The following is a 27,688-nucleotide window of genomic DNA, read 5'->3' as shown; positions in this document are numbered from 1 at the left end:
TCTCCCTCGCTCTCCATCTCCCCTCGCTCCATCTCCCTCGCTCTCCCTCCCTCCTCGCCCCTCCATCTCCCTCTCGCTCCCCCCTCCCCCTCCATCTCCCTCGCTCCCCCCTCCTCGCTCCCTCCCTCCTCGCCCCCTCCTCGCTCCCTCTCCCTCCGCCCCCCCTCCTCGCTCCCTCTCCCTCCGCCCCCCCTCCTCGCTCCCTCTCGCCTCCGCCCCCCCCTCCTCGCTCCCTCTCCCTCCGCCCCCCCTCCTCGCTCCCTCTCCCTCCGCCCCCCTCCTCGCTCCCTCTCCCTCCGCCCCCCCTCCTCGCTCCTCTCCCTCCGCCCCCCCTCCTCGCTCCCTCTCCTCGCCCCCTCCTCGCTCCCTCTCCTCCGCCCCCTCCTCGCTCCCTCTCCCTCCGCCCCCCCTCCTCGCTCCCTCTCCCTCCGCCCCCCCTCCTCGCTCCCTCTCCCTCCGCCCCCCCTCCTCGCTCCCTCTCCCTCCGCCCCCCCTCCTCGCTCCCTCTCCCTCCGCCCCCCCTCCTCGCTCCCTCTCCCTCCGCCCCCCTCCTCGCTCCCTCTCCCTCCGCCCCCCTCCTCGCTCCCTCTCCCTCCGCCCCCCTCCTCGCTCCCTCTCCCTCCGCCCCCCCTCCTCGCTCCCTCTCCTCCGCCCCCCTCCTCGCTCCCTCTCCCTCCGCCCCCCCTCCTCGCTCCCTCTCCCTCCGCCCCCCCTCCTCGCTCCCTCTCCCTCCGCCCCCCCCTCCTCGCTCCCTCTCCCTCGCTCTCCGCGCCCCCCCTCCTCGCTCCCTCTCCCTCCGCCCCCCCTCCTCGCTCCTCCCCTCTCCCTCCGCCCCCCCTCCTCGCCCCCCTCCCTCGCCCCCGCGCTCCCTCTCGCTCCTCTCCCTGCGCTCCCTCTCCCTGCGCTCCCTCTCCCTGCGCTCCCTCTCCCTGCGCTCCCTCTCCTGCGCTCCCTCTCCCTGCGCTCCCTCTCCCTGCGCTCCCTCTCCCTGCGCTCCCTCTCCCTGCGCTCCCTCTCCCTGCGCTCCTCTCCTGCGCTCCCTCTCCCTGCGCCCCCCCTCGCCCCCCTGCGCTCCCTCTCCTGCGCTCCCTCTCCCTGCGCTCCCTCTCCCTGCGCTCCCTCTCCCTGCGCTCCCTCTCCCTGCGCTCCTCTCCTCCGCCCCCCTCGCTCCCTCTCCCTCCGCCCCCCACCTCGCTCCCTCTCCCTCCGCCCCCCTCCTCGCTCCTCTCCCTCCGCCCCCCCCTCGCTCCCTCTCCCTCCGCCCCCCTCCTCGCTCCTCTCCTCCGCCCCCTCCTCCTCTCGCCCCTCCCTCGCCTCCTCCCTCCTCGCTCCCTCTCCCTCCGCCCCCCCTCCTCGCTCCCTCTCCCTCCGCCCCCCCTCCTCGCTCCCTCTCCCTCCGCCCCCCCTCCTCGCTCCTCTCCCTCCGCCCCCCCTCCTCGCTCCCTCTCCCTCCGCCCCCCCTCCTCGCTCCCTCTCCCTCCGCCCCCCCTCCTCGCTCCCTCTCCCTCCGCCCCCCCTCCTCGCTCCCTCTCCCTCCGCCCCCCCTCCTCGCTCCTCTCCTCCGCCCCCCTCCTCGCTCCCTCTCCCTCCGCCCCCCTCCTCGCTCCCTCTCCCTCCGCCCCCCCTCCTCGCTCCCTCTCCCTCCGCCCCCCCTCCTCGCTCCCTCTCCCTCCGCCCCCCTCCTCGCTCCCTCTCCCTCCGCCCCCCCTCCTCGCTCCCTCTCCCTCCGCCCCCCTCCTCGCTCCCTCTCCCTCCGCCCCCCCTCCTCGCTCCCTCTCCCTCCGCCCCCCTCCTCGCTCCCTCTCCCTCCGCCCCCCCTCCTCGCTCCCTCTCCCTCCGCCCCCCCTCCTCGCTCCCTCTCCCTCCGCCCCCCCTCCTCGCTCCCTCTCCCTCCGCCCCCTCCTCGCTCCTCTCCTCGCCCCCCTCCTCGCTCCCTCTCCTCCGCCCCCCTCCTCGCTCCCTCTCCCTCCGCCCCCCTCCTCGCTCCCTCTCCCTCCGCCCCCCCTCCTCGCTCCCTTCCTCCGCCCCCCTCCTCGCTCCCTCTCCCTCCGCCCCCCTCCTCGCTCCCTCTCCCTCCGCCCCCCCTCCTCGCTCCCTCTCCCTCCGCCCCCCCTCCTCGCTCCCTCTCCCTCCGCCCCCCCTCCTCGCCTCCCTCGCCCTCCGCCCTCCCTCCTCGCTCCCTCTCCCTCCGCCCCCCCTCCTCGCTCCCTCTCCCTCCGCCCCCCCTCCTCGCTCCCTCTCCCTCCGCCCCCCCTCCTCGCTCCCTCTCCCTCCGCCCCCCCTCCTCGCTCCCTCTCCCTCCGCCCCCTCTCCCTCGCCCCTCCTCGCTCCTCTCCTCCGCCCCCCTCCTCGCTCCCTCTCCCTCCGCCCCCCCTCCTCGCTCCCTCTCCCTCCGCCCCCCTCCTCGCTCCCTCTCCTCCGCCCCCCCTCCTCGCTCCCTCTCCTCGCCCCTCCTCGCTCCCTCTCCGCCCCCCTCCTCGCTCCCTCTCCCTCCGCCCCCCCTCCTCGCTCCCTCTCCCTCCGCCCCCCCTCCTCGCTCCCTCTCCCTCCGCCCCCCCTCCTCGCTCCTCTCCCTCCGCCCCCCCTCCTCGCTCCCTCTCCCTCCGCCCCCCCCTCCTCGCTCCCTCTCCCTCCGCCCCCCCTCCTCGCTCCCTCTCCCTCCGCCCCCCCTCCTCGCTCCCTCTCCCTCCGCCCCCCTCCTCGCTCCCTCTCCCTCCGCCCCCCCTCCTCGCTCCCTCTCCCTCCGCCCCCCCTCCTCGCTCCCTCTCCCTCCGCCCCCCCTCCTCGCTCCCTCTCCCTCCGCCCCCCCTCCTCGCTCCCTCTCCCTCCGCCCCCCCTCCTCGCTCCCTCTCCCTCCGCCCCCCTCCTCGCTCCCTCTCCTCCGCCCCCTCCTCGCTCCCTCTCCCTCCGCCCCCCTCCTCGCTCCCTCTCCTCCCCCCCCTCCTCGCTCCCTCTCCCTCCGCCCCCCTCCTCGCTCCCTCTCCCTCCGCCCCCCCTCCTCGCTCCCTCTCCCTCCGCCCCCCTCCTCGCTCCCTCTCCTCCGCCCCCCCTCCTCGCTCCCTCTCCCTCCGCCCCCCCTCCTCGCTCCCTCTCCCTCCGCCCCCCTCCTCGCTCCCTCTCCCTCCGCCCCCCTCCTCGCTCCCTCTCCCTCCGCCCCCCCTCCTCGCTCCCTCTCCCTCCGCCCCCCTCCTCGCTCCTCTCCCTCGCCCCCCTCCTCGCTCCCTCTCCCTCCGCCCCCCCTCCTCGCTCCCTCTCCCTCCGCCCCCCCTCCTCGCTCCCTCTCCCTCCGCCCCCCCTCCTCGCTCCCTCTCCCTCCGCCCCCCCTCCTCGCTCCCTCTCCCTCCGCCCCCCCTCCTCGCTCCCTCTCCCTCCGCCCCCCCTCCTCGCTCCTCTCCTCCGCCCCCCTCCTCGCTCCTCTCCCTCCGCCCCCCTCCTCGCTCCCTCTCCCTCCGCCCCCCCTCCTCGCTCCCTCTCCCTCCGCCCCCCCTCCTCGCTCCCTCTCCCTCCGCCCCCCCTCCTCGCTCCCTCTCCCTCCGCCCCCCCTCCTCGCTCCCTCTCCCTCCGCCCCCCCTCCTCGCTCCCTCTCCCTCCGCCCCCCCTCCTCGCTCCCTCTCCCTCCGCCCCCCCTCCTCGCTCCCTCTCCCTCCGCCCCCCCTCCTCGCTCCCTCTCCCTCCGCCCCCCCTCTCGCTCCCTCTCCCTCCGCCCCCCTCCTCGCTCCCTCTCCCTCCGCCCCCCCTCCTCGCTCCCTCTCCCTCCGCCCCCCCTCCTCGCTCCCTCTCCCTCCGCCCCCCCTCCTCGCTCCCTCTCCCTCCGCCCCCCCTCCTCGCTCCCTCTCCCTCCGCCCCCCCTCCTCGCTCCCTCTCCCTCCGCCCCCCCTCCTCGCTCCCTCTCCCTCCGCCCCCCCCTCCTCGCTCCCTCTCCCTCCGCCCCCCCTCCTCGCTCCCTCTCCCTCCGCCCCCCCCTCCTCGCTCCCTCTCCCTCCGCCCCCCCTCCTCGCTCCCTCTCCCTCCGCCCCCCCCTCCTCGCTCCCTCTCCTCCGCCCCCCCTCCTCGCTCCCTCTCCCTCGCCCCCCCTCCTCGCTCCCTCTCCCTCCGCCCCCCCCTCCTCGCTCCCTCTCCCTCCGCCCCCCCCTCCTCGCTCCCTCTCCCTCCGCCCCCCCCTCCTCGCTCCCTCTCCCTCCGCCCCCCCCTCCTCGCTCCCTCTCCCTCCGCCCCCCCCTCCTCGCTCCCTCTCCCTCGCCCCCCCCTCCTCGCTCCCTCTCCCTCCGCCCCCCCCCTCCTCGCTCCCTCTCCCTCCGCCCCCCCCCCTCCTCGCTCCCTCTCCCTCCGCCCCCCCCTCCTCGCTCCCTCTCCCTCCGCCCCCCCCTCCTCGCTCCCTCTCCCTCCGCCCCCCCTCCTCGCTCCCTCTCCCTCCGCCCCCCCTCCTCGCTCCCTCTCCCTCCGCCCCCCCTCCTCGCTCCCTCTCCCTCCGCCCCCCCTCCTCGCTCCCTCTCCCTCCGCCCCCCCTCCTCGCTCCCCTCTCCCTCCGCCCCCCTCCTCGCTCCCTCTCCCCTCCGCCCCCCCTCCTCGCCCCCTCCCCCTCGCCCCCTCCTCGCCCCTCCCCTCCGCCCCCCTCCTCGCTCCCTCTCCTCCGCCCCCCTCCTCGCTCCCTCTCCCTCCGCCCCCCTTCCTCGCTCCCTCTCCCTCCGCCCCCCTTCCTCGCTCCCTCTCCCTCCGCCCCCCTTCCTCGCTCCCTCTCCCTCCGCCCCCCTTCCTCGCTCCTCTCCTCCGCCCCCTTCCTCGCTCCCTCTCCCTCGCCCCTTCTCGCCTCCCTCCGCCCCCTTCCTCGCTCCCTCTCCCTCCGCCCCCCTTCCTCGCTCCCTCTCCCTCCGCCCCCCTTCCTCGCTCCCTCTCCCTCCGCCCCCCTTCCTCGCTCCCTCTCCCTCCGCCCCCCTTCCTCGCTCCCTCTCCCTCCGCCCCCCTTCCTCGCTCCCTCTCCCTCCGCCCCCCTTCCTCGCTCCCTCTCCCTCCGCCCCCCTTCCTCGCTCCCTCTCCCTCCGCCCCCCTTCCTCGCTCCCTCTCCCTCCGCCCCCCTCCCTCGCTCCCTCTCCCTCCGCCCCCTCTCCCTCCGCCCCCCTCTCCCTCCGCCCCCTCTCCCTCCGCCCCCTCTCCCTCCTCCCCCCCCCCTCCTCGCTCCCTCTCTCCCCCCCGACACCCCCCCCTCCCTGCGCCCGCTCCCTCTTCCCCCCACCCCCCCTGTCACCCTGGCCTCTCTTGTCACAGTAGCTGAAATGAAGCATGATGTCTACTAATTGTTTATATTTTTTAAATTTGCACTTTCCTTCCACTCCTTCCAGTGCCGGTGGCAGTCCCAGGCATCGATCGCCTCATCTGAGAAAGATGAAGAATTCCGGATATGCTGCCGGACTTGTAGTTGCTGCAATGTTGTTTACATGTTGGGTCACCAGTGCCAATGCATGCAATAAGGCTTTGTGTGCTAGTGATGTTAGCAAGTGCCTCATCCAGGTAAGGTTAATTATTAAATCATTGGTGAAAGTGGAGGAAAGGAAGATGATGGCATGATTACAGTTTACAGCTTAAATCCCAATTGGTTTGTCTTCTAGACTCTCTGCTTACGTAATCAAAACTTGACAGTCCAGTGCAGTAATGAGGGAGTGCTGCATTGTTGAACGTGCTGTCTTTTGGATGAGACGTTAAACCATGGTGCTGTCTGGCCTCTTGGGCAGATGTAAACAATCACATGGCACTACTTGGAGTAGAGGAGAAGTCTTCCCAGTGTCCCAGCCAACATTTATCCCCACCATCACTAAAACAGATGAACTGGTCGTCGTCACATTCAGTTTGTGGGAGCTTGCTGTGTACATATTGGATGCTGCATTTCTTCGTTAGAACAGTGACTGCACTTCAGAAGTACTTCATTGATTGTGAAGCACTTTAGGACATCTTGAGATTGTGAAAGGCAGTATGGCGATACTTTCTGAACATGGTGAGGTCTATGGTCCCTGGTCCAAGGAGGCACACTTCATATGTCAGCCTAGATGGTGTTTAAATCATGTCCCCACCTAATAGTCAAAATACAGGCTTTCCAGTCAGATAGCTGATAGCAAAAAGGAGAGGGTGCTCTGGCTGTTTTATTTCCCTCCCACTCTTTTTCCCCCCCCAATATTCCAGGAGATGTTTTAACCTACAGTGCTACAGACCAAAAGCCGGAAGTGGGGTTAGGCTGGATAGCTCTTTTACAGCTAGCATGGATATGATATGCCAAATGACCACCTTCTATGCCATAAATCTTTCCATGTTTCAATGCTGAGACCAGCTGTCGGATCCCAACACCATCCTTGATGGTATTAGTTGCTTTAGCATGAGGCCAGTGATTAAATCTTGATCCCAGTATGACAGTAAATGCTGGATTTATATACTGAGCTGGGTGGGGTGGTGGAGTATTTATATTTTATAATCTTAAAACACTTGTTGCTGAAAGGAACAGTATTGTAGCTTGTGTTATCAAACACTCCCAGATCAGATAAATCAATATGTGTTAAATGCAATGTAAAACACTCTACTCTGGCCCAGTATGGTGGTTGACACTCAGCGGAACACCGTGTACTTGATTGGTCTGAAAGTTTCAGTCAAATTCCTATTACCGGCTCCAGCTTTCCTTCTGTGTTTTCTGAGTGAGATGGCTATTCTACCAATTGGGGCTGAATTCTGGGCATTTTGTGTTGTGAAATCATGCTCACCAGCAAGTAAATTTGCAAAGTAAATTCATTTTAGAGCCCAGGGAAATCTTGAGAGTGGCTTTGAAACTAGATTGCACATTAAACGTTTCAACGATTCTACCCTCCAAAAACTTGAGGTCATCCATAACTCTGCTGCCCGGGGTCTTAACTCGCACCAAATCCCATTCCCCTATCACCCCTGTGCTCGCTGACCTACATTGGCTCCCGGTCAAGCAACGTCTTGATTTTAAAATTCCCATCCTTGTTTTCAAATCCCTCCACGGCCTCACCCCTCCCTACCTCTGTAATCTCCTCCAGCCCCACAACCCTCCAAGATATTTATACTCCTCTAATTTTGGCCTCTTAAGCATCCCCAATTTTAATCACTCCACCGTTAGTAATGGTCATGCCTTCAGTTGCCGAGGCCCTAAGCTCTGGAAGACCCTCCCTAAATCGTTCCGCTTTAACTCACTTTTCACCTTTAAGGTAAAACCTACCTCTTTGACCAAGCTTTTGGTCATCTGACCTGATATCTCCTTGTGTGGCTTGGTGTCATATATTGTCTTATGTTCCTGGATGTTTTTATTGTGTTAAAGGCTACATAATTTATGGTTGTTAAATAATTGATCTAACCCAGCGGGCCAGTTAGTTAGTAATATATTGTACTGCTGGTGCAGAATAAGATTGTTTGTTTGAAATGTAGTGGAGGATAAATGGTTATCTAATATTCCAAGCTTTGAGGGAAGCTCATGTAGTTTAATTTATCCATGTACCCCACAAGTTTTCTGCTATATATTGGTTGTTAGGAATTAAAAGAAGGGGGATTACATATTTTTTTTAAAGAATCTTTAGGTTATAAGGTGAGGCAGAGATTTATATTTTTTCCCTGTAGGAATCTTAGTTAGCATTATGTAGTCTGTAGATCCATTGGAATATATTTGGTATTGCATGATATTTTAAGGATTTGTATTTGACACAGGTCGTTGCAGCAGAGGCCCCTGGACTGTCGGGAGTTTAAGGAGGATTTCTGTTTTTTTTTGTCTTTTTTGGAGAGCAACTAGTACTGTTGCTGTAAGTTTAAAAACATGGAGTATCTGCAAATGTGTCGATGAATATTTTCAAAAGGTCCCTGGATTTAGTACTGGTAGAGACGTGCAGACTCGCACCTACATACCTGGAGCTAGCTTATGGTAGCTTTGCATTATATTTGACTAGACTTTAGTGAGTGTCATTGGTAGGTTCCTGTGACTGTTCTGTATAACTTGCACTGTGATGGAGGAAAATCTTTTTGATGAACCTGCGTTTGCATTTTAAGTAAAACAGCAAATTATGGCAGATGCTGGAAATCTCCTGCGAACGAAGTAGAAACTGCTCGAAATACTCAACGGGTCAGGCAGCAAATGTGGTGAGAGGAACGGAGTTAACGTTTCATCGTCTGATGCAAAGTCATTGACCTGAAATGTTGGGCTGCATTTTCCAGCCCTGTAGAGACTGGTTTGGAGCTGGAGGGGAGGTGAGGTGGGGTGGGGAGGGGGGGGTGGCTCGGGACGACCCCCTTGGGATGACTCCCTGACTCTGTCCCACCTCCAGGGGAGGTTGTCAGGGGAATCGGCAACACATTTCACAGGGGTGGGCAGCCAGTCGCTCAAATTGAGGGCCATTATCGCATGCTGAAAGAGCTTTCTCAGCGTTGGACGGGCCCCCTCCACAATGATGGCCTGACCACCCCTGGTCTTTTTTTTAAAACGTTGTTCGGGAGACATCTGAGAGCGCGCCCAATTTGAGGCACCCTTCTGCTCGCCCACTTCATTCAGCAGCACCCGCCTCTCCCGGTGGGGCTGCTGGCCGACCAGTGCTGTGTCGTGTTCCCACCTGCCGACCTTAATTGGACAGCGAATGCGGAGGCTGCCTCACGTCAAGTTGTTCCAACGGGTGTGCGGAGGCCGTACAAGGAGTCACAGCCCGCACGTGGTCCCGCCATCAGGGTCCCAATGCCTGCAGGAAAATTCAGCCCGTCAATTTTGTTTCTCGCTCCACAGAAGCTGCCTGACCATCTGAATATTTTCACCATTTTCTCTTATTTGTAGTTAACATACTCATCGGACTGTGTTGCAGCTGTTAAATGTGCCCAACCAGCTGTTGTTTTGTGTAATATCTAAACAAAGCCATGAATAAGTTTACATTTAAAGAGCTATCTGTTATTTCTGTGTTCTGTGACTAATGCTTTGAGTATAAATCGCGTGACTGGTTCAGTAAGAGATTGCTAAATGTTTTAAAAGGTCTGCACGTGTGACATGGGGCAACAGTCACCATCTTCCATATCTTTCCTGGTGTGTGATGTTTCACTGTAGGTATTTTGTGCAGACTTGTGGATTAACCAGATAAAACTGAAGTGCAGCTGCACCAGTTCTAGTTTCCTGGCATAAACATGCAAATCTGCGTTAAATGCTGGCAACTCATGTGATATTGCTCAGCCTGCCAGATCATGACGGAAGCCAGATTTCCGCCTCGGAGACTGGATTCTGGACTGGGAGAAGGCCTCCCTCATTGAGTCCATTGCTCTACATAACTTTACATCGCACTGTGTCTCAGGGAGAGAGATTCCTTTGCAGTCTGATGTGCAGTGTGCCATCACTGACTGTGTAGCTTTTTCTTGAACACTGAATTGCTTATAGAGCCCAGTTGCCTTCCTAATTGAGGCTTCTCATTTTTTTACTGCCTCCCTCCAGCAGTCTTAACCACTTGTTCATCCCAGCGTAGATCAGATGCGATTAGCAGGTTAACACAGTGAATGTTGGTATCTGTAGTCAATTAGCAAAGGTAGGTGGATGCAAATCATTGTGGTCTACCCTTTTCCAACAATGTTCTGTTCTGGGTAACGAGACAGTACACTCAGTACACACTAAATTTCCTGGGTCAGGCACCTCTTGTAGATTTGAATCGAGTTGCTTTGGGATATATGCAGACCATCCACCTGGTTGTGGGGAGTTGAAAAGTTTGGACACCAAGGGAGAAGAAATAGCTACTAAATTGAATGTATATAAAATAATGAGGGGTTTTGATGGGGAGAAACTGCTTCTATTGGCAGGCACATCAAATAGAGGACAGAAATTTAAGCTAAGTTGTCACATAAGGTGGGGGGGGAAATGAGAATTATTTTTCTTACTCAGCGAGCTGTTACAATCTGGAATGCATTTCCTGAAAGAGTGGTGGTAGCCGATTTAGTGGTAACCTTCAAAAGGAATCTGGATATATACTTAAAAATGATCAATTCCAGGGCCATGGGGGAAAGAGTAGGGGCATGGGACTAATTGGCAGCTCTTTCAGAGATCCTGCACACGCAAATGGGCTGAGTGGCCTCCTGTACTGGATGATTCTATGATATTCCTAATGGGTAGGAGCGGGTGAAATAAAAGTAGAAAATGCTGGAAACACACAACTTGTCAGTCCGTATCTGGAGAAAAAAGACAGGTTATTACTCCACCAGATGTCTCTCCTCCCCAACTCTGCTTTTTCTCAAAAACAAATTGGTCACTCATCTGTTTATAGGAAGGTGCACAAAATGGCTGCGGTGAAGTGGTTTGAGATGTTCAGACATAAGGGGATGGATTTTCCCTCCAGGGCTGGGAAACAAAGGTCGGGACCATTTCTGGGTCACAACGCCCCCGGGAAGAAACAGTCACTCATTGTGATTTTCCCCAGGGTGGCCAATTAATAACCAGAGGGCAGATTTGCCACCCAGTTAAGGGCAGTGGGTGGGCTTTCAAAACTGGAGGGCTTCCAGCTGGAAAGGAGCAGCAGGCTGCATTGGCAGGTAAGTAAGAGAGAGTGTGCTTCAAGATGGAGGCACCCTCCAACTTTATAAAATCTTTTTTAAAAAATAAATAGATTCAGCTGCCAGGCCTCCTTTAATTGGTCTCAATGAGCCCCTTAATAAACCTGATCGGCCACCTGCTGTCTTCGGGCAGGCAGCCCTGTCGGCCCCTGGTCCCACCTCTGCAAAAATGGCCCAGAGGTGGCATGCAGCTAGGGCTAATTTTCTGCCCCACCCAACTCCAATCGGGGCCAGAATTCCAGCCCAAGGTGTTGTACATGTGCATACCATTTTTTTTGTGCTCTAAAAATGGTTAATTGTGACTGAATATGGATAAAATACGTACGCCCATATTGTTCAGAGTTCCCATAACCTGATTGTGAGCTGCGTGAGGATTGTCACAATCACGCTACAATACCTGTTTAAAAGACCCAATTCAGCCTTGTACTGTCCGACTTGTAGACTTCAGTCATGTATTAGTCTGTTTTTAAATGTAGTTTTCATTCCATTCAGAACAGTGGAAATGTCTGTTAGTGATTTAATTATTCTGCTCGAAGCAATGTGCCTCCTACATGTGCAATGTGATAACTCAAATGATATTTAAATGCATCGTAATAGCATCATTGAATCTTACAATACAGGAGGTGGCCCTTTGGCCCATCATGTCTGTGCTGGCTCTTTTAAAAGGACTATCAGTTTAGTCCCACCACCCAGCTTTTTCCCCATAGCCCTGCAAGTTAATCCTGATAATAGTGCCCAAACAAAAACAAACCAATGATGTACTCTAAGTTGATCTTTTAATTTTTACAATGGCTTTACTTAAATTTTCATAATATAGGACCAACTCCATGCTACCACAGTGGTTGCTGTAGGATGTTTGTGCATGAGAAAGATAGATATAATAGACATCAATTTAAGGTGATTGGTAGAAGAACCAGAGGCGACATGAGGAAATCTTTTTTTTACTCAGTGAGTGGTTAGGATCTGGAATACACTGCCTGTGTGTGTGGTGGTGGGAAAGCTTTCAGAAACAACAATCTGGGACAAAATTAACAGTCACTTGGACAAATGTGAGTTAATCAAGGAAAGCCAGCATGGATTTAAGGGCAAATTGTGTTTAACTAATTTGCTTGAGTTTTTTGTTGAGGTAACAGAGAGGGTTGCTGAGGGTAATGCTGTTGATGGGGTGTACATGGATTTCTAAATGGCGTTTGATGATGTGCCACATAACAGGCTTGTCAGCAACGTTGACGCCCATGGAATAAAAGGGACAGTGGTAGCATAATTGCAAAGTTGGCTGAGTGACAGGAAATGGAGAGTAGTGGTGAACTTTTTTTTTTAGGACTGGAGGAAGTGGGGTTCCTCAGGTACTAGGACCACGGCCTCTATTGATCTATATTAGTGACCTAGACTTGGGTGTGCCGGGGACAATTTCAAAATTTGCAGATGACATAAAACTTGGAAGTATTGTGAACTGTGAGGAGGATAGTGATCGACTTCAGGAACATAAGAACAAGGACCAGTAGTGGGTCATTCGGCCCCCCAAGCCTGCCCCACCGTTCAATAAGATCATGGCTGATCTGCCCAAGACCTCAACTCCTCTTTCGTACCAGCTCCTCATAGCCCTCAACTCCCCGATATTTCAAAAATCTATCTACCTCCTCATTAAATACTTTGTGATCTAGCCTCCACAACTCGCTGGGGTCGAGAATTCCAGACCCTCTTTGAGATCTGCTTTTCTTGATCTATATTAATGACCTACACCTAAGGCACAATTTCAAAATCTGCAGATTGGAAGTATTGTGAATGGTGAGAAAGATAGTGATAGACTTCAAGAAAACATAAACAGGCTGGTGGAATGGGTGGACAAGTGTCAGATGAAATTTAATGCAGAGAAGTGCGCAGTGTTCATTTTGGTAGGAAGAACAGGGATAGGCAATACAAAATAAAGGATACAATTCCAAAGGGGATGCAGGAGCAGAGAAACCTAGGAGCTGACGTGCATTGAGGGTGGCACGGCAGGTTGAGAAAGCAGTTAATAAGGCATATGGGATCCTGGGCATATAGAGTACAAAAGCAAGGAAGTTATTGTGAACCTTTATAAAACACTAGTTTGGCCTCAACTGGAATACTGTGTCCAATTCCGGGCACTACACGAGGAAGGATGTGAAGGCAATGAGACAGGGTGCAGAAAAGATTTACGAGAATGATTCCATAAATGAAACACCACTTATGTGGCTAGAATGGAGAAGTTGGATTGTTCTGTTTAGAGAAGCTTGAGAGGAGTTTTGATAGAGGTAGACAAAACCACGAGGGGTCTGAACAGAGTTTTTCTTTTTCATTGGTGCCATCTTCTTCCCATACACATTCCACATAGGTCAACTCCATCCAGTCCATTAGGATGTGCAGATTCCAGTCATGCTCTTCTTTTGTGCTGCCCATAGCTGCTATATCGTCTGCACTACAGACACACCCCGGAACATTTTCAGTGATATGATCCATACATTGTTGAAAGAGATCCTGGCTTACTGATAGACCAAACGGTAAGTGCACAAAGCAATATCTTCCAAAGTTCTAAAAGTAGTTAACTCCTGTGAATTTTCAGAGAGATGGACCAGCTAGTATCCATGCTTTGCCATCTAGCTTTGAAAAGATTCTAGCTCTCACAAACTTTGGATTTAACTCTTCCAAAGTCGGGATTTTATGAGGACATCGCTTTAATGCCAGGTTCAGCCTTCTTAGGGACTAAACGTACCCTGATGATGCCTTTTTGGATCACAGCTGTTATCGAGCTGCACCAATCCATGTGCTGCTGGACACGCCAAATAATTCCTTGCCTCTCCATAGTATCCAGCTCAGTTTTCACTTTTCCTTGATGTGGACGCTTACATTTCCTTGGTGGATCTATTGAAGGAATTGTGTCATCTCTCACATGTAGAGTAGCATCTCCATTAAAACTTCCCACTGTATCAAAACCATCTGGGTACATTCATTGCAAATCCTGGATGGACTCAATGGGGTCACACCTATTTTGATTGCGTGTCCATGGCACACTGCTCATCTCATGATTAGCTCACGATTCGGAGCTCACTACCATGCAGCTAGTCCTGCAATTGCTGGACCATTGGTGTCAACTCTGTAGAAGACTTGCTGTGACCATAAAGAGTTTCCATACCGGTACTCCAACATTATTGCTCCCATACAGTTGACTGGAGAACCGTTATATGCAGTGAGTCTTGCCTTTGTAGGTTGTATCATGATTTCCCATCTTGCCAGTACATATTCTTTAGTATTCTCAGTGGCAAAATATTTGCACTTGCCTCTGTATCAACCTTGAGTCACAACTTGTGCTGGACACTCTTCCCTGGATATATGATGTGGATAGTGGTGAATGCTTCCTGCTGTGTAACTGTTACCGTGTGAAAAGCTTGTTCACCATCAGTGCCGTCTTTACTGCTTATGTCCTTGTCTATCTTGTGGACATGTCTGTGTTTAGATTGACCTCTTACAAATGCATACTTGTTTCTCTCACAAGGTGGTGTTTGTTTCTTGTCAGTTCATGGCCTGCTGTGACTTCTGGCCAATTTTCCATTACCAGACCTCCTGTACAGTCTTCCCCAGTGCCCTTTCTTACCACACATCTTGTAGTTATCTATGTAAGCTGGACAATTTCTTGGCTGGTGCATCAGACTACACTTGCCACATATCTTAACTTGCTGAGGTAACCTGGTTACTTTGCCTATGTTGCTCGAAGTGCTCATATGCACTTCCTGTTTGCAGCTACGGCCTCAAACCTCCTGACTTCTTTCAAGAGACTTTCAATGTCATATCCTTTTGCTTTGTCTAGTAGCTCTCTCTGAAAAGCTTCTGTCGGGGTAGATGCAATGACCAATTCCATTATCCATTCGGATAACTCTACCTCCGAGAAATCACAGATTTTTTCTTTCTCGCAGCATGTGCTGACAAATTGATCAATGGTCTCTACGGACTGCTGTCTGTATGCCATCAGTTCCAGACAATGGATTCTAAAATTAATCTTGACCTTCAGCTGGTCCTCTAATGTAGTCCAGTCTCTTGCTTGGTCTTTCTGGGCTGCTTCAGATAGTCCTGAGGTATTGACGCGATGGAGTCCTTCGTTACTGATGACTATTTTTATTTTGATCATCTGCTTGTCAAACTCTGTGACAGCAAGATCCAAAAAGCACAACTTCATGCACTGTTTGAAGAGTTGGAATTCGTGGAGGAGAGCTTTCCAATTCATTGACAGGTATTTGGTAGTCATGGTTCCAAATTTTTCATTTGCAAGAATCCTTAGCTGGAGCTTCCCCTTTAAATGGTTCCCTTTTTTTTTTGAAGCTTTCCCTAAAAAGAAAAATAATTGCAGGTCTGCTGTGTCTACAGCTTTGGATTTCAGCCATGCCCTGATTTCAGTGCCTGCATCACGGGCTTTCAGTCTGTGATCACAGAAACTGCCCACTCAGCGATTATGGCGGGAGAAAACACAGTGCACAATGGCGGTGCTGCTCTGCAGTCCCGACGTAAACCGACTTGCTTTTCTCTAGCCCGATTCAGCACCATTCCTGCCTTTTCTTGCTGGCCATAAAAATAAACAACCCCTTAGTGTACTGACACTCTCCTGATCACCAAATTTAGTAGATGGTCACCGAACTCGACAGTGTCATGCCGTCACCGCTACCTCAGACAATGTATCTTGTCCTGTCTTCAATGGATTCCGATGGGAGAGATCATTGTTCCCATTGAACACCATTGCTGAACCTCTCTGCAGTACTGCTACTTCAATGTGTTCTGCTGCCTCCATGCTGTGGTCTTCAAATACATTGCTGCCACTTCTGCCACCATATTATGTTATTGCTTTCTTCAGCAATAAGGTACCAAACAATCTTGAGATAAATGGTAGTTAAGCAGTGCATTCCATATTTTGAAATAACAAGTTTACAAGAGAGCTCTATCATACACATGACTGGATGACTAACACGGCTCCAACTGCTCCATCACATGTTGGTAAACATCACTTCCTGTGATGATGCGTGAAGTACTCAGACTGTTAAAGTGATAGGACAACAGTTAGGACTTAGAATGCACTACTTCAGAGTCTGGCGGAGGTAGATTCAATTGTGGCTTTCAAAAGGGAATTGGATAATTATCTGAAGAGAAAAAAATTGCAGGCTACAGAGAGAAGGTAGGGGAGTGGGACTAGCACAGTAGCCCTTAGAGAGCCAGCATAGACACAATGGGCCAAATGGCCTCATTGTGTGCTGTAACCATTCTATAATTTAACCAATTTAATTTTTGTATCTTTGTGAAGCTACATTGCACCCTCCTCCAAGGCCAATATATCCTTCCTGAGGTGCAGTGGCCAGAACTGAATGCAGTATTCCAGATGTGGTATAACCAATTATAACATCCACCCACTTGTATTCCATTTCCCTTGAGATAAAGGCCAACGTTTCATGAGTCTTTTTAATTATTTTTGTACCTGTCCACTTGTCTGGAGTGATTTCTACACTCTCTGCTCCTCCATAATTCCTAGCTTCTTACAATTTAGAAAATACTCTGATCTATCTTTTTTACACTCATAATAGATGACTTCACACTTTTCCACATTGAACTCCATCTTCCAGTTTTGTCTACTCACTTAAACCGTTGCATATTTCTACTCCCATCTACACTACTTTTTCGATCACCTAATTTAGTGTTGTCAGCGATATTGATATACGGCTCGCCATTCCTTCACCTATTGATAAATGGGGAAAAGCTGAGGCCTTAGTGCAGATCACTGGGAGACACCACTAGTCACATCCTGCCAAATGGAGCACATACCCATTACCCCTACTCTCTGGCTTCTACCTCCTAACCTATGCCCCTTCACCTGATCACGAAAACATTGCAGCATTCCTGGGAGTGACTCTCAAGCAAGAGACTGGTTGGAAGTCTGGCCTTACTGTTGTAAATAAATACAGTACCGGAAAAGAAGCTCAGAACAATTTTAGGATTCAACAGCTTTAAAAGCAAATCTCACGCAGGCTTCTGTATCAACCTGACTTCGAAACTGAAGCTCCAAGGCATCAAGAGAAAAAAGCTCATAGTTAAAAGGAACACACCTGGAAGAACGACAACTTTACTATTCCAAATCCTCTTTAACTGCCAGGAATATGTACACAGTCTAATCTCTTCCTTAGCAGAACAATGGCCCATTCATGGGCTGCTTCTTTTGAAAAGGTATGGTGCAGTAACCCAGAAGTGTCTTTTTCTGGGTTAATTCTTTGCAGTGGAATTGGTTACAGTAGAACAAAGACTATTCCTGATGGCACATGTTGAAATCTACAAGTCCTTAAAGTTTTAAATTCAAGTACTAAATTGGCCAAGAGGCATATTTCTCATGTTTCAAGAGGTCTTGATGGAGGGGGAGGGGCATCATCTGTGGAACGCTGATGGACAGAGTTCTGTTGAATTCCTGTCCTGACAAATAAGTGCACAAGAGCAGCATATCTGGTTACAAAAAGTGACTCTGTTTATTCAGAAGGGCATTTGCATTGAATCTTTTAACTCATTGTGCGCAAGATCAAAGTCACATATGACATCCTATGTGACTGTGACAAAGGTAAACATTCTCGCCCTGTCTGCAGACTGGCGTGGTTGATCACACCATCTTCCTCCAATGCTTCGCCACTGTCGTCCAGCTGGGTGGGACTGCTCTCGCCTGCTTCCATTCTTATCTAATTGCAGCCTATCACCGACAATGGCTTATCTTTCTCTACCCTGTCCTTGCCCGCCCCCCCACTTCGTGACATCATCTGAAATACATCCCACTCTTCACACGTACACTGACAATACCAGCTCTACATCACCATCACCTCTCAACTCCTCCACTGTCAATAAATTGTCTGATTGCTTTCCCAACACCAGAGGAGCAGAAATTTCTCCAAATTAAATATTGGGAATACTGAAGACATTGTTTTTGGTCCCCGCGACAAACTCCATTCCCTCGCAGGCAACTGTGAAGCTGAAACAGACTGTTCACAACCTTGACGTCATATTTGACTCTGAAATGAGCTTCTGACCACATATCCACGCCATCACTAAGACCGTCTATTTCCACTCCGTAACATCACATGCCACCAGTCCTGTCTCAGCTCATCCGCTGCTGAAGCCCTCATCCATGCCTTGGTTACCTCTCGACTATTACAACGCACTCCTTGCCGACCTATGTTCTACCCTCTGTAAACTTGAGGCCAACCAAAACTCTGCTGTCCAAGTCCTTACTCGCACCAAGTCCCGTTAACGCATTACCCCTGTGTTCACTACACAGGCTCCCGGTTAAGTAATATCTCAATTTTAAAATTCTCATCCTTGTTTTCAAATGCTTCCATGGCCTCGCCCCTCCGTATCTCTGTAATCTTCTCCAGCCCCACAGCTCTCAGATATCGGTGTTCCTCTTAATCCTGGCATCTTGAGCATCCCCGATTTTAATTGCTCCACCATTGGTGGCCACACTTCACTTGCCAAGTCATTAAGCTCTGGAATTCCCTCCCTAAACCTCTCCACCTCTCTCTCCTCCTTTTACAACACTCCTTAAAATCTACCTCTTTGACCAAGCTTTGGTTCATCTGCCCTAACATCTCCTTATGTGGCTTAGTTTCAAATATTGCTTTATAGAATTATAGAATGGTTAAAGCACAGGAGGCCATTTGGTCCATCATGTCCTTGCAGGCTCTCTGCAAAAGCAAATTACCAAGTCCCACTCCTCCGCCTTTTCCCCGTAGCCCTGCATTTTTTTTTCTCTTCAGATACTTATTCAATTCTCTTTTGAAGGCCTCATTGAATCTGCCTACACCACACTCACAGGCAGTGCATTCCAGATCTTAACCAATGTGCTGGTTCTTTTGCCAATCGCTTCTCCTCTGGTTCTCGACCCAACCGCCAACAAGAACAGTTTCTCCCGATCTGCTCTGTCCAGATCCCTCATAATTTTGAGCACCTCTATCAAATCTCCTCTTAATCTCTCTTCTCCAAGGACTGCAGCTTCAGCTTCTCCAATCTATCCATGTAACTGAAATTCCTCATTACGGAAATATTCTCATGAATCTTTTCTGCACCCTTTCTAATGCCTTCACATTCTTCCTAAAATGTGGTGCCCAGAATTGGACACAGTACTCCAGTTGAGGCCAAGCCAGTGTTTTATAAAGGTTCACCATAACTTCCTCGCTTTTGTACTCTATGCTCCTATTTATAAAGCCCAGGATCCAATATGCTTTATTAATCACTTTCTCAATTTGCCCTGCCACCCTCAATGATTTGTACACATTTAACTCCAGGTCCCTTTGCTCCTGTACCCTGTTTAGAAATGTACCCTTTATTTTATATTGCCTTTCCTCCATCTTCCTACCAAAATATTCAATTCAAACTTCTCTGCATTAAATTTCATCTGCCACTTGTCCACCCATTCCACCAACCTGCCTATGTCCTCTTAAGGCTCTTTATCTGAATGGTACCAATCAGGGCCACAACAGCTGGATGTTCAGCTGCTCGGTGGCATCCTTGACCCTGGCACCAAGGAGGCAACACACCATCCTGAATTCATGTCTGCGGCCACAGAAACGCCTCTCTATTCCTCTAACTATAGAATCCCCAATCTTCCTCCTGCCCAGCCGTGGTCCCATGGGTTTGATTGTGGCTGTGCTCCCCTCACTATTGCTCTCACTAGAATGCAGAGCTGAATATCGGTTGGAGAGTGAGATGCACTCGGGGGACTCCTGCATTACCTCCCTGCTCCTCCTTGACTGCCTGGTGGTCACCCATTCCCTCTCCTGCACACCCTTAAGCTGCAGGGTGACCACATTCAGACATGTGCTATCCACAAAACTCTCAACCTCGTGGGTGCCCCACAGTGACGCCAGTTGCCACTCGAGCTCCAAAACCCAGAGCTCGAACTGCTGCAACTGACAATATTTCCTGCACAGGTGGTTGGTCAGGAGACAAGAAGCATCCTGGAACTCCCACGTGGAACAGGATATGCACTCCACGGTTCTAAGTACAGGTTGCATAAATTAGGCTTCCGTTCCTTGAATATAGAAGATTAAGGGGTGATCTAATTGTGGTGCTTAAGATAATTAATAGAGTTGATATGGTAGGTAGAGAGAAACTATTTCCTCTGACCGGAGAGTTCAGAACAAAATTAGAGCCATTCAGGGATGAAATCAGGAAGCACTTCTTCACACAATGGGTGGTGATGATCCAGAACTCTCTTCTCATAAACGCTGCTGAGGATTAATTGAAAATTTCAAAACAAAAATCTATCAATCTCAGTTAGATAAGGAAATGAACTATGACAGGTAACCAAGAATATAGATCAACCATGATCTAATTGAATGGTGAACTCCTGCAGGTCTGCAACCAAAATTTCCCTGCACTCTCATAGTACTGCAACGAGAGTTATCCACAGGAATAGTGTGGGGGTGGGAACCTCTTAGAGTCATAGGCGGCACAGAAGGAGGTCATTCCCTTGTTTCCTGATTTCTGGAAAGCCAAGAGAGGAGATAAGACATAATCTATAAACCCAAACTCCAAAGCACATGGAACAGCAAAGATACAAAGAGACACTGGTGACCAGGAGTGGTGCTGCAAATAGTTCCAGCATGACAAAATAGGGGTCAAGATCCATGAGTGTGTTGGAATGGAGTATTGAGATCTTTACACGGTTAACCTTCATTCCTGGAAACTTGATTTTGTGACTGGGAGCAAAATTGAAGGAAATATTTTGGGAATCTTTATGATTGACATTAATTTTCATACAAAATTCGCTGCCAAAAGACTGTGAAAATTATATTTTTTTTAAATGCAAGAATACCATCCATACAAATGGTATCACAACACAACATGAGAGAGCACTAAGACAGACCACCACCAAATTTCATTGCCCATGTTTCTGAGATCTTTATCTCCTGTATATTCTTGCAGGGAAGTGAATGTACATTTATTTCCATCCCCCCCCCCCACACCCCTGGTCTATTGGACTGACCTGCTGACTGGCTCCATGCAGAAGCCAGCTGATTTTCAGCCTTCCAGAACCAGCGATCTGCAACAGAATGGCCATTTAGCATCTTGTCAAATTTAAATTCAAATCCAAGAGAGGTTTGGGCCTCCCAATAAAGGTTTTATGCAGGTGCCATGGCCACAGCCTTGACTTGAGGTGAGTTTGAGACTGAAGTTTAACAAGGCCCCGCAATGCCTTTTCATTGCTTCACTCAGGTTCTCTTTCATGCCACATAACAGGTCTTGGTCTTTCTGTTTACTAACTTTCTGATCACTCCATCTGTTCAGATTTTCCAGTCACAGTAATGGTGTTGTTGTCTCTCCCTAATCCCTTTCCTTTTTCTCCTTTGCTGTTCCACCAAGGAGCTTGATTATCTTTCTGAAGAAGGGCCTGCCACCCAAAATGTGCTGATTGACCTCTGTGTTTCCAGCAGTTTCTGTTTTTATCCCAGAGATATGTTGGCAGCAGACTGAGGGTTCTGAAGAGCATTAATAATACTCTTTGAGTTTTTTTTTTAGGGAGGGTAGAGAATGAAATTAGTGTCCACTAATACAGATAAAGTAGTAATCATGTATGGACTTTGGATGGGTTGAAAGATTTATTTTCTTGAATTGCTTATGTTGGTGTGGGCGATTTTGATTTCCTTGATTTCAAGAGGGACTTTACATTCGGAAGACTCCTTTTGAGAAGTCAGTTCATTGTGCAACAACTTGAACAGATGTGTTTTTAGATAAAGGTGCCAATATGATGATCTGAAAAATGGACTGAGCAGGTTCTACATTGAGACTCAATTGCCAGGGGAGGTGGATGATGCATGATTTTTCTTGTTCAGTTATCCTGGCCTTAATCATTCATGACCTCATCAGTAGGCCTGCTTGGGGAATGAGCTTGACTGTTTTTAAGGGATTCGTGTTCATGAGTGGGGCAGAACAGGGATGAAGGTAGGCTTGAGTTCTGTTCTGTTGAACTGCTGCTCTGATCAGCGTCAAGTCGAGAGATACCAAGCAGAGGCTACAATGTCTCCGTACAGATTGATGGGAGGAGAAAATAAGCATAACCTACTGGCTACATAGAGGAAATGGTTTGGCAGCCAGATATTGGTCCATACTCTTGGCAGAAGAGGTTTGGGTCAGGACAAACACAGAACTGAGGAAATCACAGGCTGTCCTAAAAGCAAAGATTGAAATGGGCCGTACATTGATTTTTTCTTTTACAAGCAAGTGTTAAAACCTGCAGCAGAATTACGAAGGTGGATGCAGAACAGTTCTTGATGCTTTAGCACATGATTGCACTTTTCTACATTTGTAAACAAAATGCAGTTTAAGATGAATAACTTAAGTCATAAACTTGTCCAATAAACATGCTCAGCCCCCAGAGCCCTGAGTGCTGACTTGGTGGAAGAGCTCGAGAAAGATGACAAAGCTTTTCACAATTGCTTTTTAGTTCAGTTTTGTTTAAATTCTTAAATGCAGTGTACAAAGTTTTTTGTTTTTTGAGGGGGACAGCGGCAGAGAGACAATAGTCATTTGATCGTTGTTGAGGCGGAAAGCTGGCAGTGCCACATTGTGCTCAGTCTGCACTCTGCTCAATTTTGTCTTTCCATTGAAGTCAGTGAAGGATAAAACCAGGTGGGATGTGTGATGGCTGGCCAACCCGCCACCACCAGTTTTCCACTCTGTCAAAGTTGAAAATGACCCCACGCAGCCTAAAACTGTATGATTGCACTGTCTCAGAACAAGGGGAAGGCCATTTAAGACTGAAATGAGGAGGAGCTTCTTTACTCAGAGGGTGGTGAATCTTTGGAATGCTGTACCCCAGAGGGCTGTGGAAGCTCAATCATTAGGCATATTCAAGACAGAAATCAATAGATTTCTGAATATTAATGACATGAAGGGATATGGGGATAGTGGGGAAAAATGGCATTGAGGTAGATGATCAGCCATGATCTGTTTGAATGGCGGAGCAGGATCGAATGGCCTACTCCTGCTCCTATTTCCTATGTTCCTAAGCACCAATATTAACTCAGACCAATTGCATGGCAGTGAACATTATTTCCCACTGTGAAAGCTCTTGAGTGACAATAGCTACTGCAAAAATAAAATCAAAATTATCCACCAAGCACCATGCTTGGCTATTTTGTACTGCATTATATTAAACCCGCTTCTGTAGGGCTGTCGGCCTCAATATGTATTCTGGCACATAAACTGCGCCTCTCCTTCCCTGTAGTCATTATTGTACATGCCAGATCCTCTTGACTAACTTATCGTGCTGCATTTGTCCAAGCAGAGCTACAACTCACGCAAACACCTCTTACCAGGGGGCATTGTGATTAAAAGTACAAGCTTGTCGCATCAGTCTGTGCCAGTACGCATCTGTTTAAGGGCTGCTGGAACACGTTCTCCAGGAAATGAAGCCAATTATTTTCTTTTTTTCTTCCTAGCCCACCTCCTCCATAAATCGGACATAGTCTGTTGCCATTAGAAACTTTGGAATATCCTGAAGTCCCTGGGAGTGAAAGTTTAATTAAAAACACTACTCTGAGCAGAATGCAGAGTGTGTTGTACAGTTCTGTTTTCAGTTACTCAAATCTGGAGTATGTATTTGTTTTTTTCTGCTTTGCTCCAGTGTCTTCCTCTCTTGAAGTCTTGACTCTCACTCGACTGCAATTCCACAGATGATGGCCACCCTTCAGTACCTCGCCCAAGTAACCATTTACACTTATGAACCTGGGCACTGATGTTACAAGGCTATTTATCTATGGAAGCCATTTATTATAGTCAGTTGTTTTTGCCTGACATTGGCATCCAGCAAAAGGTGTTGCATACCACTCAGGAGTGTGAACTTTTTGACCCCCTAAACTAGGGGTGATGTTGGCTCACATAACGTGCTTCAAACCACTTAACTGCTTTCTGTCCTGTTGTCACCTCAAATTGTGCATTTGAAGGGGTACCTTCTAACTTCTTGACCTGTTTAATTCTTTGAAGCTGCTTTGCTCTTCAGTAGTTTATTTATTAATCCATTCCAGTGATTCTTATCGTCAAAAAACAAATACTGAGAAAAATCATTTACCCTCAGATGTGGAACCACAAATATTTGACTCGGGAAGGTTGGAGTTTTTGTGCTTCGTCAGTTGTGGTTATAATGCTATAGGCCATATTAAAGGAAAAATAATTTTAAAATATCCACAAAGCACTGAAATACATTGCAATTTCTGAAATATGTATGTTTGATATACAATTTTCTGAAATCTGCAGTAAGATTCAAACTGTAGTCATAAACCTCTGCTGCTGTGGTTTCTAATGTCTCCTGAACACCTTGGTTAGATTACAGCCTTGGACTGATTCCCTCCTGCAGATTAGGTAAATCAGCACGAAGATGCATTCCATATTATAATACATTTTGGTTTTAAAAAAACTTTGAACTATGTAAGCAAACCAAGAGTTTTTAAACAAATTGCTTATTCAGCAAAAGCTGTTTCGACAGGAAGAGGGGGGGGAGAAATGTGTGGTGTTACATATAATTGCATTTCATGTTCTGGAGGCACTTTAAAATGTTTCACAGCCAAATAATTACTTTTGAAGTGCGTTACTGTTTTGTCTGAAAACATGGCAGCAATTCACACACAGCAAGTTCTTACAAACAGCAGCAAGATGAATGGCCAGTCTGTTTTGGTCATGTTGGGTGATGAAGGAAAGTTGCCCTTGACACTAGGAGAATTCCCTGCTTCTCTTCAAATACAGCCATGCAATGAATAGGGAGGTGCTGCCTCATCTTCCTGTCCCATCTGAAAGATGGCATCTCTGACAATGCAGCAGTCTTTGCTACTGCAATAAATTGGTCAACCTTAGATTAAATGCTCAAATTCTGAAGTGGGCTTGAATGCTGCGTGAGTGAGAGATTCAGGCATTATGGCTTAAGCTGAAGAAAACTGTGTGAAGCAATAAGAACATCTCAGTGAGGAAATGAAATGCCACTTAAAATTGATGTCTTGCTTGGTTGGTAAATGAGAAGTGTGACAGAGTCATACAGTCTAGAAGATCTTGAATTTCAATTCTGGGCTGTGCTTTGTAAACTGATTTCAGTTAGGTACTAGTATTGCTTTAGTGTCCCCTTGGTTTGGGAGGGGAATATCACTCAGGATTCCTACTCCTCATTTGTTCCCAAGTGACGTACCCCACCGCAAGTCTATGCTGATACATACAAGTATATCTATCCTGAATGAAGACCAGATTGCACTTATGTGATCCTACCATGGTTGAACGGCCACTTAGCGAGGTACTAGAGGACCAACGGGCATCCATGGAGCTGCACCCCATTTAAATTTTTCCCGCAGTGTTGTACAGAGAGGCGACCTGAGGGAACAGGACTTTATAGAGACACTAGTCAAATTTTAGCAATGGATGTCGAGCCAAAGAGGGAAATATTAGGAGGACTGAACAGAAGTGTGGCTAATGAGATAGGATTTTAATTTCTTTACATTTTAAGAAGTGGTGAGGCTGATTCCTATAATCTTTCAACATTGTAAAGGTCAAGAGCAGTTTAAAATCCAGCTAATTTTCTAGGTGAAAGGTAGTCTATGGTCTGGTGTACCTTGATTAACTGTTAACCTAACTTTTCCTTTTTAAGGCCATTGCTTGGGTACTCTGTGTAGAAAACTGTCCTGAATAGGCACTGAGGCCAGTTCTAGGTTAATTACTGTTAGTGAGGTTAGTTTGCAGGTAAGAGTGTAAATTTCCAGCTGCTGAAACCCCTCTTGGACAGTGAATCTGTAACTGACCTCTGCATGTTTCCTTTTCTGTACACTGAAGCATAATGTTTGAATTACAGATGCTTCCAAATCTTTTAGACAGATTTGATTTTGTTTCTTGTATACTCAACTTTTGTAATAATGCATATTTTTTCACAGGAACTGTGTCAATGCCGCCCTATAGATGGGAACTGTTCGTGTTGTAAGGAATGCATGCTTTGCTTGGGTACCCTGTGGGACGAGTGCTGTGACTGTGTGGGTGAGTTGTCTTGCATCCCTTGGCAATTGTGAATTTGTTAGATTAACCTTTTGATGCTTTGCTTGTTGAACTGAAATTGTAAAAGAATAAGAAGCTTACAGCGTACTGTTATCTAGCTCATATTGATATTGGAATAATTGTAGCTTGTTTAGATTTATTTTGGCATTCTCTACACTGGAGTTCAAGTGTGCTTGAATTTCTTTAATAAATGTTACTTTAGTTTGTCCAGGATGATTTACTTAGTGACACATGTTCCACTATCAATCTGAGGAAGCAATGCTGGATTTTACTATATTAATTACATTTTACTCAAAATACAGCTGTTTAAATGTACAAGAAACCATTCTTTAATTGAAATTCCAAGAGTTGACATTCACTTGAAGGTATTATACATTTTGTTCTGTATATGAGGGAGGGTCACACTGTTACTTGTGGAAACAGAAAGAGCAATGCACCTTCAGGGGTTCAGTAAATGATTTGAGTTCTACACATATATTAGCTATGTCAATTATTGTATTTCACAGTATTGCACTTTTGAACTACAAGAAAGCCCCCAGCGATTTAACATCCGCAGCACTTAAAGCAGCCAGAAGTACTGCACAAAGAACAGCTAGGCGTTGCGCAAACGACTACTGGCAACACCTATGCAGTCATATTCAGCTGGCCTCAGACACCGGAAACATCAGAGGAATGTATGATGGCATGAAGAGAGCTCTTGGGCCAACCATCAAGAAGATCACCCCCCTCAAATCTAAATCGGGGGACATAATCACTGACCAACGCAAACAGATGGACCGCTGGGTTGAGCACTACCTAGAACTGTACTCCAGGGAGAATGCTGTCACTGAGACTGCCCTCAATGCAGCCCAGCCTCTACCAGTCATGGATGAGCTGGACATACAGCCAACCAAATCGGAACTCAGTGATGCCATTGATTCCCTAGCCAGCGGAAAAGCCCCTGGGAAGGACAGCATTACCCCTGAAATAATCAAGAGTGCCAAGCCTGCTATACTCTCAGCACTACATGAACTGCTATGCCTGTGCTGGGACGAGGGAGCAGTACCCCAGGACATGCGCGATGCCAACATCATCACCCTCTATAAAAACAAAGGTGACCGCGGTGACTGCAACAACTACCGTGGAATCTCCCTGCTCAGCATAGTGGGGAAAGTCTTTGCTCGAGTCGCTCTGAACAGGCTCCAGAAGCTGGCCGAGCGCGTCTACCCTGAGGCACAGTGTGGCTTTCGTGCAGAGAGATCGACTATTGACATGCTGTTCTCCCTTCGTCAGATACAGGAGAAATGCCGTGAACAACAGATGCCCCTCTACATTGCTTTCATTGATCTCACCAAAGCCTTTGACCTCGTCAGCAGACGTGGTCTCTTCAGACTACTAGAAAAGATCGGATGTCCACCAAAGCTACTAAGTATCATCACCTCATTCCATGACAATATGAAAGGCACAATTCAACATGGTGGCTCCTCATCAGAGCCCTTTCCTATCCTGAGTGGTGTGAAACAGGGCTGTGTTCTCGCACCCACACTTTTTGGGATTTTCTTCTCCCTGCTGCTTTCACATGCGTTCAAATCCTCTGAAGAAGGAATTTTCCTCCACACAAGATCAGGGGGCAGGTTGTTCAACCTTGCCCGTCTAAGAGCGAAGTCCAAAGTACGGAAAGTCCTCATCAGAGAACTCCTCTTTGCTGACGATGCTGCTTTAACATCTCACACTGAAGAATGCCTGCAGAGTCTCATCGACAGGTTTGCGTCTGCCTGCAATGAATTTGGCCTAACCATCAGCCTCAAGAAAACGAACATCATGGGGCAGGATGTCAGAAATGCTCCATCCATCAATATTGGCGACCACGCTCTGGAAGTGGTTCAAGAGTTCACCTACCTAGGCTCAACTATCACCAGTAACCTGTCTCTAGATGCAGAAATCAACAAGCGCATGGGTAAGGCTTCCACTGCTATGTCCAGACTGGCCAAGAGAGTGTGGGAAAATGGCGCACTGACACGGAACACAAAAGTCCGAGTGTATCAGGCCTGTGTCCTCAGTACCTTGCTCTACGGCAGCGAGGCCTGGACAACGTATG

General features: G+C 49.9%; 1 protein-coding gene across 1 annotated transcript in view; it reads left to right on the top strand.

The window, feature by feature from the left end:
• Positions 1-5,340: 5,340 nt before the first annotated feature.
• twsg1a (twisted gastrulation BMP signaling modulator 1a) overlaps positions 5,341-27,688 on the top strand; it is a 55,892-nt gene continuing 33,544 nt past the window's right edge. Inside the window, exons 1-2 of the mRNA XM_068030796.1 lie at positions 5,341-5,505; positions 25,494-25,593. Of these exons, the coding sequence (XP_067886897.1) occupies positions 5,380-5,505; positions 25,494-25,593 (226 nt within the window). The 5' untranslated portion in view covers positions 5,341-5,379. The remainder of the gene's footprint in view (positions 5,506-25,493; positions 25,594-27,688) is intronic.

This window comes from Heterodontus francisci, chromosome 5, assembly GCF_036365525.1.
Source record: "Heterodontus francisci isolate sHetFra1 chromosome 5, sHetFra1.hap1, whole genome shotgun sequence".
Taxonomy (NCBI): Eukaryota; Metazoa; Chordata; class Chondrichthyes; order Heterodontiformes; family Heterodontidae; genus Heterodontus; species Heterodontus francisci.
Note: the sequence above shows the minus strand (reverse complement) of the source record. Positions and strands in the feature narration are given on the sequence as shown.